Genomic DNA, 21684 nt, shown 5'->3' on the forward strand with positions numbered 1-21684 from the left:
ATTGGTCTCATAAACCCTGTAGTTATCACGTACTAGCTGCTTGTTTCATGATAATGATAATGCAAGAGCAGAGGTCAAACTAGCATAGTTCACAGTTTAAATAAGGTTGTGTTACAGTCAGCACATTGTCATGGTGCTAAACATTGATAAGAGCTGGGCAAGAAAAACTTGAAAAGGCTGGGGTTTTTTTTGGGGGGGGGGTCTTGCTAAGGAAGCTTTTATTCAACTAGAAACAAAAATCTTGTTGAAAACGGAAATATTTTGAAAGAGCTACAACACACTTCACCTACACAAGCCACAAAATATCAAGACAAAAAGGATTGATCAAAACATGTAGAATGTCTTGAACGTTCTTCCACTAAATCACATAAAAAAATCTGCTTGTTCTACAGTTTCAGAATAAGTATTTTGAAAAAGAAAAGTTTGAAACCCAACTCCTTTAGCAACAACACTTAAAAATGAAGATAGTTTCAGTTCTTGTCCATTTGAACTTTGAACAGACTTCACAGTCGCAAAATGAACCAGTTCACATTCATTTCTCTCTTTTTTATGACCTTCTCTGTATCATATGATACATAGTGTTATGGACTGCTCTGAACTACGGTGACATGGACGGCACAGCCATCTGATTTATCTAATACTAACCAGCAAGATACTCAAAATCAAACTGTGATTTAAAAAGAAAAACGCTTTTTTCAATCATTTTCACACGCCAATGAAAGCATATTTTCTAACAGATGTCCAGTGACATATGCTTCAGTCTCACAAGTGATGTTACACTAACTTAAGGTAACTTCAGTCATGGGTGCAAGAAAACAAACAGACAAAAAAAGCAACATCAGAAACAACCAGCAGCAGCAACATAACACACAGATTTAAAAGAAGACCAGCAGCTTTGTGACTAAATCTGATGTGGGAGCATGACAGCACATCAAATCTTATTGACAGTGCGTGACACAGGTGAAGACATAGTTGCTGAATGTGAATCTGTCTGAGTCAAGGCCAAAACAAAGATTCTGTGAAAAGGTGTCTTTTACATTCTTAAGGTTCAGCTGGCAGGCCTCTCTCTTGTTTCACTCCTTTATAGCTGTATTATGAGATCTTCTTAACCACCTTTTGTTTTTGCACTCTACTTTTTTTTTGTCAGTTTCTGTCTCGCTGTCTGTTGTTGGAGTATTACTTCATAGTTCTACACATGTCTACAGCAACATATGTCAGTAATTGTCCTAATGCAGCTATTCATCATGTGTTTATGCTTGTGACTGGTCCAGAAATCATTACAAGGTGTGTGGTTTCTGCCCGAGCACACACTTGCAGGATGAATACAGGCATAAATTAGCACGGGTTAGTTTGTGGATTCAGTATTATTTTATGGAATTTGGTCTGTTTAGATTCTTTTTCTTGTTGTACAAGCCAGCCTCTTTCCATTTCTCCTTTTTTTTTCCTACAGCCCATTGACATTTGCTTCCAGGAATAATTCCTCTCACTATACATCTGTGTCCTTGACAGCCTAAAAGTTTGTTTTCTTCATTGTCAGTCCACATGACTTTTTACTTTCTTTTTCTTTTTTTAAACTCCGGATGCAGTATATGTATTGGTGAACAGTAGAACAAAGATCTCCATGAAGGTCTTTTGCAGACTAACAGGGGCTTCAATTAGCATTATAGCAAACTTACTGTAGAGGCAGTTCTCTAGGGAAGTTTTCCTGGTCTTCTGGACTTCAGTATCTTTCCAAATGTGAACAAGCCAGAGTCTTTATAAACGTTTTAAGGTCTAAGACCAGAGTAAAAGTTATCAGAGAGCTTAAATCTCTTGGGGTTGCTTTATAATTAACCCAAAATTAGCTCAGTAATATTGGTCGAAACTATCAAATGAGCTTTCCATTTTAACTTCATTCCCCCTGGAGATCACTTAATGCACAACAGAAATTCTGACCAGAAAGGCCCAGAAATAGTGTTTATATAAAATGTTAAGTATTGAGAAAAACACACCAAAAAAGTAAACATGATTTTGAAATATATTTTTGGTGTTTCTTGCTTTGATAACATTCTAACTTAATTCATTTCAGCTGAAAAACTCACTAGGCGGTAGAATGATGCATGTTTTGTGCAATGTGCCTGTTGCAGGAACCACAAATATGTCAATGAAAACAAGATGTTAACTATATAATGATGAACAAATATGCTTTGGAGACTATTACATTTCATTCTCTGATTCCACAGTTTCTGATTCTAATATGAATTACATGCAGCCCTCTCCTGTTTTCTTCATCTTCACTTCTCCCCAAAAAAGTCAGCGAATAACCAAATTCTTTACTGTCTCAGCTGAGAGTATTTGGAAAAAAAATAATGATTGGATCTTTGAAACACTGAAGTTCTTCTCTTTAAATTTAGTACATTTACATAAATGTATGGAAAGAAATGTAGAAATCTAGACCCTTGAAAATAGTATTCAATATTCATAGGTTCAAAATTGGTTTAATAAACAGGTTTAAAGCTTAGGACAAACATCTCAGAATGAGGAACATTAACTCTGAGTGGATTATGCATTTTACTCATTAAGGCTGACTCTAAATCAGTATCACCGGATCAGGGTCAGCCTGTTTGATCTGGCTATAAGTGGTCACTGCTGCCAAAAACAGAGCAGTGACGGATCTAACAATAAGAATCTGCAGCATGAGTTAGACATCAGAGCTGTCAGATTTGTAACAAGGAAAATGCAACCTGAACTGTTGAACATGGTATTTTCTGTGTGGTAAAAGTTACTGGGTGAATTAACACCACTACAACATGAAAATGTCTGTTATTTAATTGATAATAAAACAGCTATGAATCTATGAAAAAGACTGAAGAATTTTCTAAATCTGCACATTTCAGTGCACAGCAGAAATGACAAACACTACATCAGGCAAAACTAACTAATAGTTTAGCCATCTTTTATAAAAGGAACCATATGGACATGAGTCTTGAGTTTTTGTTTAATTAAATTTGACGGTTTTAGCTATAAACCAACTTGCCTCTAAGTTAACCATTATAAATTCTACTAGTGATTATTCACCCTCCTGTGCGTAAGCATAAATTCACAAGGACACCCCTGACTGAATGGCTGACTAATCTAATCAAGTACAGATACAAGACAAGACATAAACAAACCAATAAGACATTAGAGCGAAAAGAACACATGCCTTTGCCAAGTAGTTAGCTTTACATTTATTCAAAGTCACACTTGTGCTGGATTACTTTTGTGCATTTTTATAACAGCAAAAGATGAGTTATTCAGAATGAAAAAGTCATGAACGAAAACATAAAATCAGTTGACTGACTCACCCTGTAAACAGAATGTGCTCCTCATCATGCCTCCTCTGTTTTCACTTCTACTGTACAAGGAACTTTGCCCTCTTCCTCCTCAACAATGACTTCGGGCATATCTAAAGTTTTCCCCAACGACTGAGGCCACCGCAGAGGCAGCAGCGGGCTCACCAGTTTACAAGTCGAGATAGAAGGGACATTAAATTCTTTGCTGGGGTATTTTTCCACGTCTGCGGGTTAGAAAATTCTTTCTGTTGTGGATTTCAAAGACAAAGGCAAAAACAATCAACAACAGCCAGAACCTGCTTTTTGGAGCCACTTGGATCTGATAGAAGACTGCAGCACATTCGATTTGATACTCGGGCATCGCCACCACTTCTCAACTCCAGGATTGATTCACCGCAAAGAGGAATGTGCAATTTTATGATTGAAGACACTTCGTAAGACTTAAGTTGAAAGATTGCATTACAATCCTGACCCCAGATTCGGGCTTGGACCTGCCTCTGCTGAACAGGAAAAACAGACAAAGCAGGACGAAAGACGTCAGGATAGAAGACATTAGGATTACATAAAAACACATTTTCATGGTTTCTCTCAGGGCTTCTGTAGAATGCTGGATTTAAATTAAAGCTTGGAAGCTTGAGTTTGGAATCTAATACATTTCCTGAAAACATACCAAGGTAATTATCATCAAAACCTTTCTGTCAAACTGTTCCTCTTATTTAGTCCTTAACTGTATCTTATCAAAAACTTCAAAATTTGTCTTTTTACAGCAACAATTAGAAAATATCTTGAAATGTTTTGATGTTTAAATATACGTTTTATCAACACAGCCCTTTCATTATTTTGTGATATTGTTGCAATAATAATGGAGACACTTTGCTGGCAGCTCGTATCAGCCATGGCTGAGAGGAGACGCATGAACTACAGCGTCCAAAGGGACATCCTGGATGAAGCAACAGTGGATGAAATGGCACAAAAGACCGTCTCAAAACCGTCTCTATGTGAGAAGATGAAAAAGTCAATGAGGTAAAGCATCTTAAAGGGACGCTTTGTAATTTCTTCCCCCATCTAGTGGTGCAATTTTATTTTGCAAAGTCGAATGAATTTGCTCTCTAGCGCCTCGCGTTTTCAAATGTGCGTTGCAACTTCTTGAACTACAGCAGGCGGTATGTGTCAAGATTCAAGAAGCTATATATTCAGACTCAAGGTCCATACAAACAAAAAGACATCAAGACACACAGTACAAAGGATTACATAACACACATACAACAACACTATAAATACAGATGACAGATAACATGTCAGATAACATAAGTTGACATAGCCTTTGGTGTGCAAGCAATGCAATTAGTCATATTCCGGGAGTTACCGGAAGTGACGTCGACGCAGCGTTAGCGTTAGCAGCAGTGTGTAGTTGCTATCTGGAAAGTGTTCTTTTAAATAAACTCCCGGTAAACTTACAAACTTTCTAATGCCTCGTTTTGTGAGTTAGGAGCTTATGTGTACCACGGCAGAAGTTTGGTGACAATCAATGCATTATTAGTGGGATAATTTACGAGATAAAATCTATTTACCATTAGCGCCAGTAATAAGCCATTCGGCGGACGTGACGTCAAAATGACGTCATTTCCGCTTGCAGGCCTGGCGTTGGGGAAAACGCGATTCGAAGTGCTTTATGTCCCTCTCGGCACTTCGTCGTTTTTCATAGACCGGAAGGACATGGCAGCCTCCATAGAGCTTGCCCGCTCTATGTAGATACAGACAAGTTATTCTTCACTCAGGAGGATAAGTGAGATTTTACACCAATGAGGACTAATTTATGAATGAATATGTTGATTTGAGCTAATAAATTACTTAATTTATTACATAGTGTCCCTTTAATCAAACTTTCCTTTTCATATTTAGGGATTTGTTGTCTTGAATATTCTCCTTTTTTATCAAAGCACGAAGCATCCTGTAAATAAAGTCTGCATGCTCATGGTCAAGAAGTGGTCTTAGCTTAAAGTATTATATGTGTAAGATTTCCCCTCAAGAGAGAGCCTCTCACTCTAATAGATCAGATCATAAAACATTAACATTTCTTACCCATTACTTGATAGTAGAATCAACAGTTTATGAAACAAACCCTGCTTTTTATCATTTTGTTGCAATAGTACTGAAGTACGCCTGTAGATAGACATAGCATATGAGTACAATGTAAAAGTAGTTTAAATGTCCAAAATTGGCAAAAACACAATTTTTTTCCCATGTGGTCACATTTACAGTAAAATTGTTTTTCTGAAAATCTATATCAATGTACTATTTGGTACATTGAAATGAGCAGGTGAGTAGCAGAAGTAGTGAGTTAGTAAAATGTTTTACTTTGGCAGATGTAAGACAGTTTAAGAATCAAAGACATTCACTCTTTTTGTTATGTAAGTGTGTCCAGGGATCCATGGAGACACACTTAAAACTGGCAACAAGGATCTCAGGAAGACTTGATTATACGAATGATTAAATGCAGCTGAAAAGATGAATACAGCATTTGATTCAGTCAGGCATGTGCTTAACAATAGTACACATATTGAGAATGGACTCCATACACTGGAATTACTGACCTAGCCTCAGCCACAGGAACATGGAAAAAAAACCTCACATATAGAGACCGAAGGCAGACGGCAAGTTGCACGTTTCAGGATCCAAGTGAGGTCTCCAATAGTTCAGTGACTGTTATGGATTGGAATTGTGTTGAAGGGCAAATTTGAGGGCAAATATACAATTTACTAGTAATTCTGAACAGCTAAGAAAAAAAAACTTAATTTCAAAAATTCATAAAAAAATGCATGAACTCTTTTTTTAGTAGGTGGGGGGAAAAAGTTGAGTCAACGACCTCCACCAGCAGACCCTGGTGCCAGTATTAAAACAAAATACCAAAATGCATCCATAAAGTAGTTATTTTCTAAATGTCTGTTTTCATCTTCTCTGTCTGTCACTCATACCCAAACTCAGATGCTCTGGTCCAAGGCTGAAGAAGTGCCTGCTGGAAAGTGTTCCCGTTGTGTCGTGGCTGCCTCGTTACTCCTTCAGGGAAAACGCGCTGGGTGATCTGGTCTCAGGAATCAGTGTGGGGATCATGCAGCTGCCGCAGGGTGAGATGGAGCTTCAATAAGGGAAATATTACAGAAACCCTAAAGGGTGTGGGTTAATACTTTCCATGATATGACTCTCTTATTACAGTACTGCAGAAAATCCTATTTATCCTCTTTTATCTCTGCAGGTATGGCCTATGCTTTGCTGGCAGCTGTTCCTCCAGTCTTTGGTCTATACTCCTCCTTCTACCCAGTTCTAATCTACTTTATCTTTGGCACATCCAAGCACATCTCAGTTGGTATGTAAATGATCATTTGCTGTATCTTTACACTGAGCCATTTTGAAAGGTGCAAATTGATCCACCATCATGCATCAGTTGCCAGAGATGTTCTCTCTTTGCCACATTGATGTTTGTTAATGTTGTGAATCTGTAGAAAGCCTTTTGTGTCTTCTTCAGAAGCGGAACGAAAACTTTTGTATTATTTCCATGGATTTCACTTGAAGCAGTGGCATGGCATGGCTATTTTTGGGGCTACATCAGCTGTGGCTATTACAACAGACAATTTACCTGAGCTGTTGAGTCTGATGAAGAAATCATATTCTCTGAGTTTCCTGCATAGAGTTTGCACTCTTTTGAAGTATAGACACACAATATATCATCTTTTGCCAAAATTCAAGGACAGAAGTCCCCCTTCTTGATCACTGGTAAGAAAGACAATCAGTTTCAGTAATCAGGCAATCTCTGGTACAATAATTCCAAAACTTCTGATATGCTTTCTCGTGGTAGATCACGAGAGTTTATATTTTAAACAACTGCTGCATATATGTTCAAGCATAATACAGTAGAAATGACATGATTACAAGTTCTCACCATTACGTCCGCCCCTCTTCTCTCACTCATTTGAAAAAAAAAAGAAAAAGAATATACAAAAACTGCATGTGCAATGCAAGTTTCCTGTTTCCATATCACAACGTTGCAAGTTCTCTAACTTGGAAACTAAATGACCAAAATCCTCTTCTGAAATACATTTCTGAAAGCTCAGACTCAGATTTTAAAGACTGCAAAGAAAAGAAACCTGAGAAAGTGGTTCTCCATCAGCTTATAAGGCACCAACAGACTGATGGGCATTATTTAATTTCCATCACAGAGACATTTCAAAGCAGTGACACAACAGTGAAATCAAATGTTTCCTCAATGAATTTAAATCTCTGTCTGTCTTTTCCAGGAACATATGCAGTGCTGAGCGTGATGATAGGGGGGGTGATAGAACGACTGGCTCCAGACTCAAACTTTATGATATGGGACAATGTGACCAACTCCAGTATCATTGACGTTTTTAGTCGTGATGCAGAGAGGGTCAGAGTGGCTGCAGCCGTCACCTTTATGTCCGGATTGTTTCAGGTAAACATTAAAAGGCTGCAAATGAGCTAAAGTAATGAAGAAACTGCTTTGTAGTTCAATTGATAACATTTTTTGAATAAAGCACGAGAAAAGTTGGTCAAATGAAAATAGATGTTCAGGTCATGTTTACATACGTTCAGTTGGCTGCTTTGTAACCTCCATATACTTTCTCAATTCGTTGCATGTGTGTAGATCCTGCTCGGTCTGATCCAGTTTGGTTTCGTGGTGACCTACCTATCAGACCCGCTGGTCCGAGGTTACACCACGGGAGCTGCCATCCACGTCATCGTGTCCCAGCTCAAATACACCTTTGGTATCAACCCTTTGAGATACAGTGGACCTCTTTCATTGATATATGTAAGAAAGATTATCAGCAAGTTTTCAAAATTTTCTTTGATATTGCATAATGAGACCTCAGATGCACTTTGACTACAATGAGCACTACGTGATAAAGGTGGCATAACTGAACTATTTAATGTGCATAGAGATATACAAACCACAAATGCACTCAACTCACATTTGCAACAAACAGAAAAGCCAGAGTTCGTCTGCAAACAGCCCTGGGGTAACATGCCAGATGTGAACCACAAACCTTTAAACTCCATCTGGCAGTATAAACAGGGAAATAGGATCCTGTCTCATGTTCACTTCATTAGAAACCCTTTTTATTGCTAGTTCATAGTCTGTGGAGTTAGCATGAGAAAGCCATTTTCCATTCTTCACGTGTGAATCCTTACGACTTTCCTGTTGTGCTCCTTTCACAGACACATTTAAGTCATCATTGTACTCTCTTTTTTCCACTTAGACTGTGCTGGAGCTGTGCTATCTCCTTCCGCAGACAAACATCGGCACTCTTGTGGTCAGCATTGTTTCCATAATTGGTCTTATCCTCGCTAAAGAGCTCAACACATACTTGAGTAAAAAACTACCCGTTCCCATACCTGTGGAGCTGGTCGCTGTGAGTATACAGGGACACTTAAAACACACGAAACACATCTGTGGACAGTGTAATATATCTCCTGTATCTGTTTTTCCAGGTTGTTATTGCTACAGTCATCTCTTGGCAAGTTGACTTAGAGGGGAGATACGGAGTGGATGTGGTGGGAATGATTCCCTCAGGGTCAGAACCACACACACACACACACACACACACAGTTACAAGACTGTTTGCTACCACTCAAGATAGGTAAAGTTTGTAATGGCCCCTTTTCTCTGCTTTGTCCCTGTGTGTCAGGCTTCAGCCACCTGTTATCCCAGCTGTGTCTCTGTTTGGCCAGGTGATCGGGGACGCTTTTGCTCTGTCTGTTGTTGGTTATGGCATCGCCATCTCTCTGGGACGAATATTTGCACTGAAATATGGCTACAAAGTGGACAGCAACCAGGTAGTGAGGAGACAAACAGATACAAAGATGAACTGCTTCAGTGCACGGTGTATAAAATGTGTTTTTTGTGGTTCAGGAACTAATCGCTCTGGGCTTGAGTAACTCCATCGGAGGAATTTTCCAGTGTTTTGCCATCAGTTGCTCCATGTCTCGCAGCATGGTTCAGGAGAGCACGGGAGGGAAAACTCAGGTTGGTGTGGATGCTTGTTATTCTGTTGAAGTGCCCCTGAGCAAGCTTTGTTCCTACCTGACAAAGTTATGTTTTATAGATTCACACCTCTTCAGGTATGCAGCAAGAGGTCACTCCTGCCAGCAACAATAAGAACTACTCAATGACCATTTGTTGTCTTTATTTTATCTATTTTTTTGACAATATAAAATCACTTTAAAGATTCATAAAGTTTTATTCAATTGAATATGTACTCTACATTAGTTTTAGAACGTTGTTTACCAAAAAACAGTGATAAGTGAAAGTGTAAACTGTGTATAATGCAAATGAAATCAAAATACTAGGATTTAGAATCATTTAACCATATCTTTTATTGAAAATAGTACAAAGACAGTAACATGCTGAAGCTGACAAAATTATATAGTTTTAATAAAAACATTCCAGTTTGATGTAAACAGCAGAAAGTAATAGTAGAATGAAATTCAGTAAAGCTGTGGATTTGAAAGTGAACCTTTTTCCATTCTACTTGATAAATATAGACTGTTGCAATATCATGTGAGTAAAAAGTAGTTTGGCATAGTCTTACTGAAATAAGCAAGGCCTTCCCTGAAGAAGATGTTGCTTGAATTGCAGAATTCGTGGCTCCAAAGCCTGCACATATTGTTCCACCATGGCCGCCGCCTGAGGACAGCAAATATCATGGCCGGTCACTGATGGATTTTTAATGTCCTTATCTTTGTCTTTGGCTCGTTGATCTTTTGTTATGCTACATGAAAGATGAAATGATGACATTCTTTGTAATTTTATGTTTAGTCTTTCAAAGACTGGTGAATCCCTCTCCAGGTTTACTTCTTAGGGCCTCTCCGACATCCTTTTTTTTTTTAAATCCTGTGATCTAGTTTGCATTTGTGCTACTTCTCCTGTGGCAACTCCATCCACCTGGAACATTTTTAAAAATGTGACCTTTTTAACCATTTTCAAACTTTAAAATTAGGTATCACGGAAATATTTTTCACATAATTGATTGTCAAAATAATAATAAGCAAGATTTAGCAAGCAGGTAGATTAATATACAAATATTGATTTGCTAAAAGGTCAAATTGATCAAAACTAACAACACCATTGATTAGCAAAGGCCCATGGGAGAGAAGAGAAGAGGTGAGGCTTTAACTGATGCTTCACTGACTCCTCTTACAAACATGCTCCAGTTCACACTCATAACCACTGCATCAGTCTCCTTATTGTTTCTCTTTATCGGTCTTCTTTCAATCTCTTTCACTTGATATCCATTCATCATGTGTCTATTTTCTTCCTCCCTTTACTGCAGGTTGCGGGGGCTCTATCAGCAGTAATTATCCTTTTCATCACACTCTGGATCGGCGCTCTCTTTGAAGATCTGCCCAAGGTACAGTGTGTGCTTGTGTTCAAGTGTTAGCATGCACAATCATAAGCATGTGTGCAAGGCTGAATAGGAATGTGTGCAAAATTATGAGGCCTTCTCAATGCCCAGCCCAAGTGAAAAACACATCACACATGTGTTGCTATAACGTGACTGGATACTTCTTCAGCTTCTAAAGCTTCTACCTACTAAGAAAAAAAAAAGAGGAAGAGAGATGCATTAACAACCTCTGCAAAAGATTTTCATTGTCAAGCACGCTGAGTGGATGATAAATAATACTTTGCAGTTCATAACATAAAGCACATAAGCTTTGATAGTTAATTCAATATTCATGATTTTCTACATCAAACAGAAATTAAGACCTCACTTAAACGGTGAGATGTTAATCTCAAACATGTTTCAGGACTCCAGCACTGTGATTAATTGTTCTCTGTTTAATTTTGCAGGCGGTGCTGGCTGCCATCATCTTTGTTAATCTTCATGGCATGATGAAGCAATTCTTGGATATCCCTGCTCTGTGGAGGAGCAACAAAATAGACATGGTGAGTGTGCCAAAAAGTAGGCAAGGAATCTGGTTAATAAGGCAAACATACTGTAGATTCCTTAATATTAACATCCTATGCTTCAAATGTATCTTTTTCTGTGTCTTTTCACCTCTTTCTGTCCTGACAGACCATATGATCGCTAATACTGGTTTTCCACACTCAATCTATTTTCCTTTGAGTATGCAGACATGCAGATTATGTGATCATGTATGGTCAATGCCAACCCACATTTTCACTAAGTGATGATGTTGCAGTACCATGTGTCGTACTTTATGTACACACATTACACACCGTTGATTTTAGAGGGATGAGGGCAAGTGGATGGTGTTAGTCCCCTGGCTCTCATCAAAGAGAAACTGGATTGAGGATATGGCTCTTGGTCTTTTCTTTTCACATTTCTACTTCTTTTTATCAAAGTCTTTATAAATGATCTCTTGGAAATGGGTTTGGGATTTTCTGGTAACTGACATAACAAGTGTGACAGTAAATTAGTCAATGGGTAAATTCTTTGAAGTGTGAGTGGAGCACAAGTACATAACCTTTCCATTGGTGCCAAAATAGTCCAGCTTCAACTTTTCCTTCTTGCTCTTTTGCAATGAGTTTTACATTAAAGGACCAGTATATACACTGCAACATTGCTCATCATCCTGTCTGTCTCCAGCTGGTCTGGGTGGCCACCTTCCTCCTCACGGTGCTGTTGAACCCTGATCTGGGACTAGCTGCTTCCATTGCCTTCTCCATACTCACGGTCATCTTCAGGACGCAGCTGTAAGGAGACATGACTATCAAGTCCCTCACATACACACCCACACAGTTATAAACTTCATGCTAAATCACAGTTTTCACATTGTGAGAGTCTGCAGCAGTTGTTGCACCACAAACATGCCAACAGTGTATACACAAGTGAGTGACAAAGGAGAGGATTACTCAAACTCCCACTTCTGTTTCATGAAAAACTAATCCCTTGAAAAATTTCCTTTTTATAAAAACAGGCTAGGTGCATTAATTGTGATCTGCCTAGCTTCTGTCACAAGTCTGTATCTATATTTCTCCTCAAGACTACATTAAACCATAAGGTATTCCAAATGTGTTAATATTTGTTTTTTTATTTGTATTTCAGACCCAAATACTCCCTGTTAGGACAGATGCCAGACACTGATATTTACAAGCCAATGGAGGAATATGATTCGGTACCTGTATACTACAAATATACTTAAAGCAGTGAATGAGTATTGGAGATACAATATCATTAGAACAACTTTCAAAAATAAATGCAACCAATAAAAAAACCTGTGGTAGTATCCTGACCTCTGTCTAAGGGGCCACACCACACTTAATTAAAGCTCAATTCATGTGAGTTGAGTGTGAAAATGTTATTTTTCACCATATTTAACATAATTATTTATTCAACTTCAATTTTAACATTCAACCAATGCCATTGTCCAGTCTGATAGATAAGAACTGCTCAATACTTTACTGCACATATGATAATATTTAGTTCAAATGTCATTTTTGCCAATTTCAGAAGATCTTTTTTTTTCAAATTAGTGACTTAACAAAGAGAAGTTACTGCTGTTCAGTATTTTTTTATTTTCTTTTTTTTGCATTTAAATATCACATTTAGCCTTTTATAAAGCAAGCGTAGGATACATTTTGAATAAGGAATTAATGAACACAATACATCATGAAAAAGCACAAAGGCACTACAGCTGAGTGAATTATTTTCTCTCATCTATCATGTTGCAAAGTTTTAGTGTAATCGGTTACAGTTACTGTGGGACTTTGCTCACCCTCCAGCACTTTATTGTTCTTGGTCCAGCAGGACAGTCAGACAAAATATCTATCAATAAGATTTAAGTGTGAACTTAAATTCGTTCTTATGCCACAGGGTCTGCAAATCTTTCAACAGCCACTGGAAGAGTTTCCTTTTAATTATGTGCACCTATTAGGTATTTGCTTGAGGGTTTTTTTGTCTTCTGAATGTGACGATGTATCTCTGCTAGTGTAGGAAATAAAGAAAGCATTTTTGTTAACGTTCACTTCATCATTTACTGATTTTAGGTCAAGCAGGTGCCGGGAATTTTAATCTTTCGTTCCTCCGCCACACTCTACTTTGCCAATGCTGAGATGTACCAAGAAGCCCTGGGAAAGAAGGTGAGGATACAAACACACACACACAATCTTAAAGCATGCAAATATATTCTAGTCGACCCCTGAAATGAGCGTAATGGACTATCTTTTGCCTGACTATAAAACCAGGGTTTAATCCTTGAATAGTGCTTTTGAGAAGTGACAACAACATTTTTCCTCAAAATTCCTCTTATTTTCAAATTATCACCACAGACACAACACAGGAGGAATATTAGTTATCGTTTATATATTAATGGGGTTGCCTCCGAAAAAGCAGTATCAGACACACAAACTCATCCTGGTGGGCACACAAACCCTGATTTCACGAACTAAAGACGACAGTTACGCACATACTCTCAAAGGAAGAAACAACTAACTCCAGCAGCAATCTATCTTGTCACTGTTTCCGTGCAATTAACTCCCCTCTTACAAACATCATTTCTGACACACTAATAACTGAAGAGACATGTCTCCAATTCACACATCACAACTCTGACAGACATTGTTCAAAATGTCATCCCACTATTTTCTCTTCTCCTTTCTTCTCTTCAACTTTTTTTTTTAAACACCCCATCCCCCGCTCCTCTTGCCACCCCCCCACCTTTCTCCTCCTCTTCTGTCACATCTCTTTGGGTTAAATGCGAAGACAAATCGAGGGAAGGTGGACAAAAGATGACAAAAGACAACGAGATGGGGGGGGGGGGTGTAGAGACAGAGTCAGGGAGGTAGATAATGGAACGTCTCATTCATTAAAATGTCAGCATGTCAAAGCCACAGGGTTGCTCTGTTGCTTATGCATATCGATGCACCAATATAAGCTATCATTAAGCAGTCTGGCAGAGGTTGAAGGATTGTTTGCAAGGTGAGAAATTGCCATCAAAGGAATTGTGGTCATTTCTTGTATCTGATTAAGCGTTTCTATTCCATCAGCCAGCGTGACATGTAGACGGCTCAAACAGCACGAGGTTGCTGGGGGAATTTAGGATTATTTACTGCTTGTTCTCACTGGTTGTATCTAAGCTGATGGCTTGCACTTAAGTAGGCATGAGTGCTTTAATAGCAACAATTAGTGATGTCATGCAATTTTAATATTAATTGGTATTATTCCAGTTTGAGGACAAAAGAAGGGTTTAATAATTAAGTCAGTTCTCATCCACCTTTGAGTGGACATCTTATTTATAAAATTACACATGAATTAGAAGTTAAATATCTGATGGTTTTGATTACTTAACAATACTTTTGTTTTTCCGTGCATTTACTGTGACCTCATTTATTCCCTGAGGTTACAAATGATGTTTGCTCAAACACTTCTAAAAATAGTTGAAGTGAAAAAGATTTCAGTGTAATGATGAAATCAGTTTTACCAGCTCTCAACAAAGTTGTCGAGGTGACCGGCATTTAATAGAATAAGATATCCTTGTCTTGGCACCGTCATTTTAAAACAATGTTGATTAAGTATGATGTGTGACACAGCTGCTTCATTTAATCATTGTTTTGTTGCAGCCTAAGACCCAAAATACTTTCCCAAAGAGCATTCAGTGGTGTATCCTCACTGATAACTCATCTGTAAAGGCCTCCTCTGTACTCGATCGTCTCTCTTCCAGGTGTGTCTTATTAACTGACACGTCCTTAGGCTGCGGCTACACGAAAACGTTTTTCACTGTAAACGATACTTTTTCTTATCGTTTCGCTGTCGCGGCCACACGGAGCCGGCGTTCCCATTACCCCAAAACGATAGTTTTTGAAAACGGGTTCCAGAGTGGGAAAGTTTGAAAACGGCCTCGTTTCGTTTCCATTGTTACAGCTAAAACGTTTTTGCGTCAGTCACACGTTGACGCTGTGAGCCAATTTTAACACTTCTCTATCGTCTTACAGCGTGGCGTGACACAGTGGCGTGTGTACTGCATCGTTTCATCGTTTTCATCCGTTTTCGTCTGGACCTGAGTCTTTACAGCAGCGCGTTGTCGTGCGGTCGCAAGAATTTTCGTACCCGTTTTCAAAAAAAACCTCGTTTCGTTTTCGTGTAGCCGTAGCCTGAGAAAAGATGGCTGTGAATAATTTACGAGTCAGGAGGACCCCGAGGGGTGATGACGAGGCTGAAAATAGACAAATGGAGACTGTCCTCCTTCCCAAAACATGCCCAAGGGTTGTATGTTCATGCAGGCAAATATGTCCAATAATATGCAACCTTTAATGTTTGTGAGAGCAACTCCATGTCAAGTGTAACAATGCCATCCACGACTCTGACTGTTGCATTGTAAAAAGAGTTTATGTTAGCCCTAACCATGATTTTTTTAACCCTATACAACTAATGTTATTGTCTGAACACAAGTGGGAAGTAGTAGCTGTCACACAATAGTCTTGATCTTGCTTCATATAACGACAAATGGTTAAAAGCTCTACACATAGCCATTCACCCCAAAAGACTAGCAAATGACATCACCTCCGATGTGGAAACATTCGGATGGGTCATATTTCCCTAAAGTCCCGCATGGAGGGGCGGTATTGTGCATCGTCAGTAATATGAAGGTCTTAAACACACTTCTTGATAGACAAGATTCTTTCAGGTTGTTTGAAATGTAAAAAAAATAAGCATTTTATAAAGTTCAGGGATTTCAAAATCTGAGTTACACAACTCAGAGTCTGGGAAAATTGTAGACATGTGTTCAATGTTGTGGATTCCAAGAAACTCATTTCATTCCTGTGACACCAGATTTCTCAAATGAAGGCAACTCAGACTTTTGTTTAATGACCTGTGGTTGTGTCTCATTTGGTCTCTACAAGCTTGTAGTCACTCCCCCAGGCTGCCAGACCTGTTTTGCTTGTTTATTTTGGACAGCAGAATTATTTTAGCAGGTATGACTCGCTTGACGACCCTGATGGAGAGTTTGTGTTTCTCTGATCCCTAATATGCCTCACCTTACATTGTTACCATCAGCATACAGAAATAACTTCAGAAAGTAATAAAAACTCTCTCTCTCCACATTTGTTATAATGCTGTCTTGCCATTGTTTCAACCAATCTATACAGGACATTTTCCAACAAAACTTAATCTAAACCTCACATGTGATTTTCTCTGTTTCTTTCAGTCTGGCATTGATATTACAAAGATCCTGTCCGCAAAGAAAAAACTTGAGGCCAAAAGAAAGAGGCATGATAAGAAAAATGCCAAGAAAGCCAAGAAGGAGCTCCAGAGGAATGGAGTGGACATGGTGAGAATAACCTAACTCCAGACACATGGCAGAGGAAGATTTGTGTAACTCGGCTTGATTGAAAAAGGTTGAGGAAAATCCTTCCAAAAAAGAAATTCAGCAAACCACACTTTGATGATCATGTGACTTCCAGATCTGGAAACATTTTGATCCTGATTAATGCCCAGATGGTGCTTTATCTTTAACTTTCTGTCATGTCTCTTCCAGCAGGGGGAGCCAAAATTTGAGCAGCAGAATGACATTGCTGTCATTAACGTGGACGCTGAGCCTGACCCCTCGCTGCCAAGAGCCATAGTCCTGGACCTCAGCCCTGTTAACTTCCTGGACACAGTGGGGGTCAAGACACTACGAAGTGTAAGAGCGTGCCAATCACATGCAAGGGCACAAAGATGGAAGAAAAACTTCATTTTGATTATTAAAAAGATTTTAAGTTAAATGTTTAAGCAACAAGTCTGGGGAAAAAAATCAACTTTTCTTTATGTTCTACATTAGTTTACAGTTATTTAATCAGTGCTTTGACAAAACTGCTGCAATTCTTTCCTTTGTCCCCAAAATAAACACTTAACCAAACACTGATATTTTCTTGTAACCGAGGCATCACAAACACTTCAAGCCTGCCTTTTTCTTCTCTAACTACAACTAGAACAATACTCTATCTGTCCCTCAGTCCTTTTTCTTGTCATTTTTTTCCCTCAAGCATTCAATTACAGTAAATTGGATTGTCAGACTAATTAGATGATCCTGAATCAGATGTTTGCTCTGTGCTTCTGCGTCTGTTTCAGATTCTGAGGGACTATGGAGAAATTGGCATAGAGGTTGCTCTTGCTGGCTGCCAAAGTAAGTCCAGCCTTCAGGCTGAATACTGGAGAAATTGTTCATAGAAGTCAGTCTTTGGAAGTATTTTGTGTGTCTCTTCAAACTATTTCATGGTTCTCTGGAAACACACCTTTCTCTATGGTGAAATCACTCAGACAAAACGCCTTAAATCATGTGAGTTGGAGACACACATGTGGATATATTTTTTTACATTTACATTCCAGACCAGCTCAGCCACGCACAATTTAAGTCTGTGAAATAACAGCAGATGTTATTCCAGCTGTTTGCCGATGTTATTGTAATATTTCTATGAAGAAAGTTCAAACCTTCTTTTTAAGGATATAATTCTTCTAAATCTGATATGAAACATAATCTTTGGTCATAAGAAGATAATAATTAGTCCCCGATGCAATCTGGTGGGTCAGTTGTGTTTTAGTATCTACTCTCAGTGTTTATCTTCACATAATAGCCCACAAGCAGATCTGGCTTTTTAATTGAGGGAGAAAAACATCACATAAATCTCCAGGGAAAAAAAAAAAAGTACTGCACAAAGCTGGGTGTCCTCCAATTTACTTCAGAGCATTGGCTGCTCTGATTAGCTGTACATGGTTGATAGCCTGTATTGAGACTGCCAAGAATATTCATGCAGCCAGGAATTATAACGAGATTCATTAAACTCAAGGAATACCACTCCCATTGCTTCTATCGCTCGTTTTTTTATTTTTTAATTTGGCATCTTGTTAGCTCTTTTCCCCAAACCTGCCACTTCATCTTCCTATATTCCTTCATCTCCTGTCTTCCCATGCTGACATGCTCATTGTACCATCACCTCTTCCCTCCAACTTTCCATTCACGTCTCTGTCAGTGTCTCATCGGTGACCTGTCTCTCTGTGTCCAGCCGGTGTGGTGGACAACCTGCAGAGTGGAGGTTTCTTCAATGACAAAGTGACAAAGTCGTGTCTCTTCACCACTGTCCATGACGCCGTTCTACACTGTCAGTCTTCCAGGACTGAGAGCCAGAATGAGGAGATGTATGAGGTATGAACACTCTCACACACACTCAAACATGAATATCATGTTTTACAACATTTTTACATCATGTTTTAAAATGCTTTTTTAGAGTTAAGTATTTTCAGTCAGCCGGATGACACTCAGGTGTTTGTGTGAAGTCTAAAAAAACAAAGGATCCATCAAAGGCTGAGCTTTGTGAGACATGATTCTGGAGGTATGAAAGGACACTTCTGTAGGGCCTCATAAAAAGATTTGATATTACTGATCAGGCTGGAAAAGTTACAAAATAATTTGAAAGGAATTTGAATTCCACCAATGGGCAGTCAGATTGGTTGACCAACTTTTTTCAGTACAGCTTACTGGATAACAACAAGAAAGAAACCTTGCTTCTGTAGATTCATGTTGTTTCTCCACTGGCTACTTTTATTTCAACAGCAAAAGAAAATCACCCTTAATGACAACAAAATATGTAGCCTCTAAAAAAGTAACAATAAGACAAACATAGCCCTATTTTGGCCTGACTGCTAATATTTTTTGGGAGGGTCACGATAATACAGTTACTTTTACATATTTATCTTTAATACAAAACAATAAGCTCAGTTTTTAGCATAAACACACATTAACACATTAACACTGTAGATGAACACTGTAAAAAAGATGTCCTTGTAAACCCATCACCGTTCCTCTTTGGGAATCCACACATACTAGTCAGACTGCATATGTTAGAATAGTTTTATTTATCAGTTCAGAGGGCAAGTTCAGCATCAGATTTAACTTTAATGTCGTCGGAGTATCTGCACGTGATCATCTTCTCTGTTAGATTAAGAAGAGAGTGAGGCGAGATCAAACTATCCTACGGTACACATGGAGAGGCTCTCATCTGAATCTATCAGAAAAACTCTGCTTATTTCTGACGGTGGGGAAATGATTGAGTTCTCTTTTGCAGTTAGCTAATCTTAATGGACACTGATTAAAATGTTGTTCCTTGTTTGGTTTACTGACCCCTACCCTGTCAAAGTTGCATGATTAAAACCGCAAATTGATTAAACACGATGGAATAGCTGAGTAAAAATGGTTATTTATGCAAATGACTTGTGTTTTGTTTATGCACAGTTAAACACAGCACTTTGCATTTCCTTTATCTCTTAAGTTAATGCACCAGAAATACTCCTCATCCCAGCACACACCATCAGTCTCTGTCTGAAGGCAAATTACTTCTCTGCCCACACATGGGCAGTGTGTGTCTTTGCTAATCTCATATCATTTAAACACCTGCGCCAGCATGCGTGTCTGCATATTTTTCAGAGCAACTGCATCTGTTGGCGCCTGCTCTGATTTAGGATTTAGTTTGTGTTCATGACTTCATGTTTCTGTTCAAGTAGAGGAATTCTTACACAGAACAAATACGAATCACACCAAGATACAATCCATCCAAGCAAAGCCTTTTCATTGGAAGAAAGACAGAGCTCAAACAAATAGGGACACATAGAGAGCACTTCAGAGTGGATGGTGAGAAAGCATGAGATTTATGTAAATGACAACACATACAAGCACACAGATGTATGTACATGCACTACATGTAAATGCCTGTGCAAATTAATACATACAGTATATTAACTAAAGACAGGCATGTGCACATGTATGGATATGTGCATGCAAACCGTCCTGTATTCAAATATTTCCCATAGAAATGGAGAAGTTTTTAGGAGTGATGGTACAAGAAGTGGAAGAGGTTGTTCTGGAAGTCCATCATCTATAAAGTGTATCTCCATTCCAGTTAATTTCAGATCTGTTTAATTACACAAGTCAACTTGACTGTGATAAATAAAAGACATTTCAGAATGTCAGTGAGCAAACAAGGCCTAATATTCACCTCAGAAGCCCATTAGAATTGCCCTTAATGCATTTCAAATAAAAAATACCAGTTAATCTAATGATGGGAAATAAAGGTTTGAGTTTGACTCAGAACCAATATTTTTGAGGCTGTTGCATGCTGAGTCACAGTTTGAGGTTCGCAGTTTTGCTCTCTTCCTCCTTATTAACCTCGGAGATTAAAACTACTAAGAAATCATTTCAAACAATCCATTTTTTCTCACTTTTTCTATCTGGTTCCTATTTTCTGTTCTCATCCTCCTTTTTTTTCTATTTTACAGGAGTTATCAGCAACACATTTCTGAGTCCTGAGAGGAACCATGGAGGATGTTATACAGACGTGACAGACACTGTCTGTTGGGGAATTTTTATATCTGGGACTCCCGTCACAGACAAACAAACCTGCCGTCAAACATTTAAAAAACACATCACAATGCAAGTGTGTGTATGTGGATATGGTAAACAGATTGGTCAGTTTTTGTCTGGGCAAACTAACTCGTACAAGTTCAAATAAGGGAAAGTTTTGGTTGCTGTAATGTGCTTTTTCTTCAACCAATAACTTTTCGATCATCACTATATTCTTTTTAGGTAGAACCTATTTCTGAATATTTGTAAATGTATATAATATAATACTTGAAGCAAGTGTACATCAACATAGGCTGTGCTATGCATTTTGTATGTATTGTACATTCATCATAACTTATAGACCAAAATCAATTAATCAGTTGAATAAATAGTAAACTTCAGTAAACGTGGATTCATTTCTGCTGATATGTATTTTTGGCTAACATTACATGATGTCATTGAAATGAACTCTTTGCATTTTAAACACATTAAAAATGCCAGCATAGAGATTGTTTTTATTATACCAAAAATACAGCTGAAAAATTCATATTATTTGCACATTTCCTTTCCAAACACAGGCAGTTTTTAATTAGATTTTCCCAATTAGGACATCGTAATTTTGAGACACATCAACAGGAAACCTCCAGACACTTCTGAGAAAATCTGTAATTACGAAACGGATGACTCAAACATGGAGGGTACAGGTTACTTTTCTAACATGTTTTGGGAACATTTAAGCACTTTAATGTCACACATGGACATTTTTCAAAAAAGTTCATTTAGCTCTTCTTCCATGGTTCAGCGCCTGTTGGGTTTATGTTTCTGTAAGCAGTTAGAGAAGTGGAATAAAATTCAATAAAATTCCTCTTCAAAGATTTACCATCACAGCAATCTTTTGTTAACTAAAACCAGGTATGATGAGTCATTGTTTATTGGAACAGAACGGACTGAAACATATTTAGTTTAATCAAAACAAGTAGATTTTCCAGAAATGCCTTTTATGTGCTTTGGCAGAAAAACA

General features: G+C 38.3%; 1 protein-coding gene across 1 annotated transcript; it reads left to right on the top strand.

Annotated features, from left to right (window-relative positions):
• The first annotated feature begins 4109 nt into the window (after nt 1-4109).
• Nucleotides 4110-20711, top strand: slc26a6.2 (solute carrier family 26 member 6, tandem duplicate 2). Its single transcript, XM_075476334.1, has 19 exons — nt 4110-4337; nt 6300-6439; nt 6568-6678; nt 7607-7782; nt 7975-8139; nt 8588-8740; nt 8820-8902; nt 9017-9164; nt 9241-9354; nt 10661-10738; nt 11179-11274; nt 11939-12045; nt 12398-12467; nt 13339-13431; nt 16497-16619; nt 16827-16973; nt 17402-17456; nt 18334-18473; nt 20600-20711. Exons 1-19 carry the CDS (start codon nt 4177-4179, stop codon nt 20621-20623), a joined length of 2184 nt encoding a protein of 727 aa, XP_075332449.1. The 5' UTR covers nt 4110-4176; the 3' UTR covers nt 20624-20711.
• The last annotated feature ends 973 nt before the right edge of the window (nt 20712-21684 follow it).

Source organism: Odontesthes bonariensis, chromosome 10, assembly GCF_027942865.1.
Source record: "Odontesthes bonariensis isolate fOdoBon6 chromosome 10, fOdoBon6.hap1, whole genome shotgun sequence".
Lineage (NCBI taxonomy): Eukaryota > Metazoa > Chordata > Actinopteri > Atheriniformes > Atherinopsidae > Odontesthes > Odontesthes bonariensis.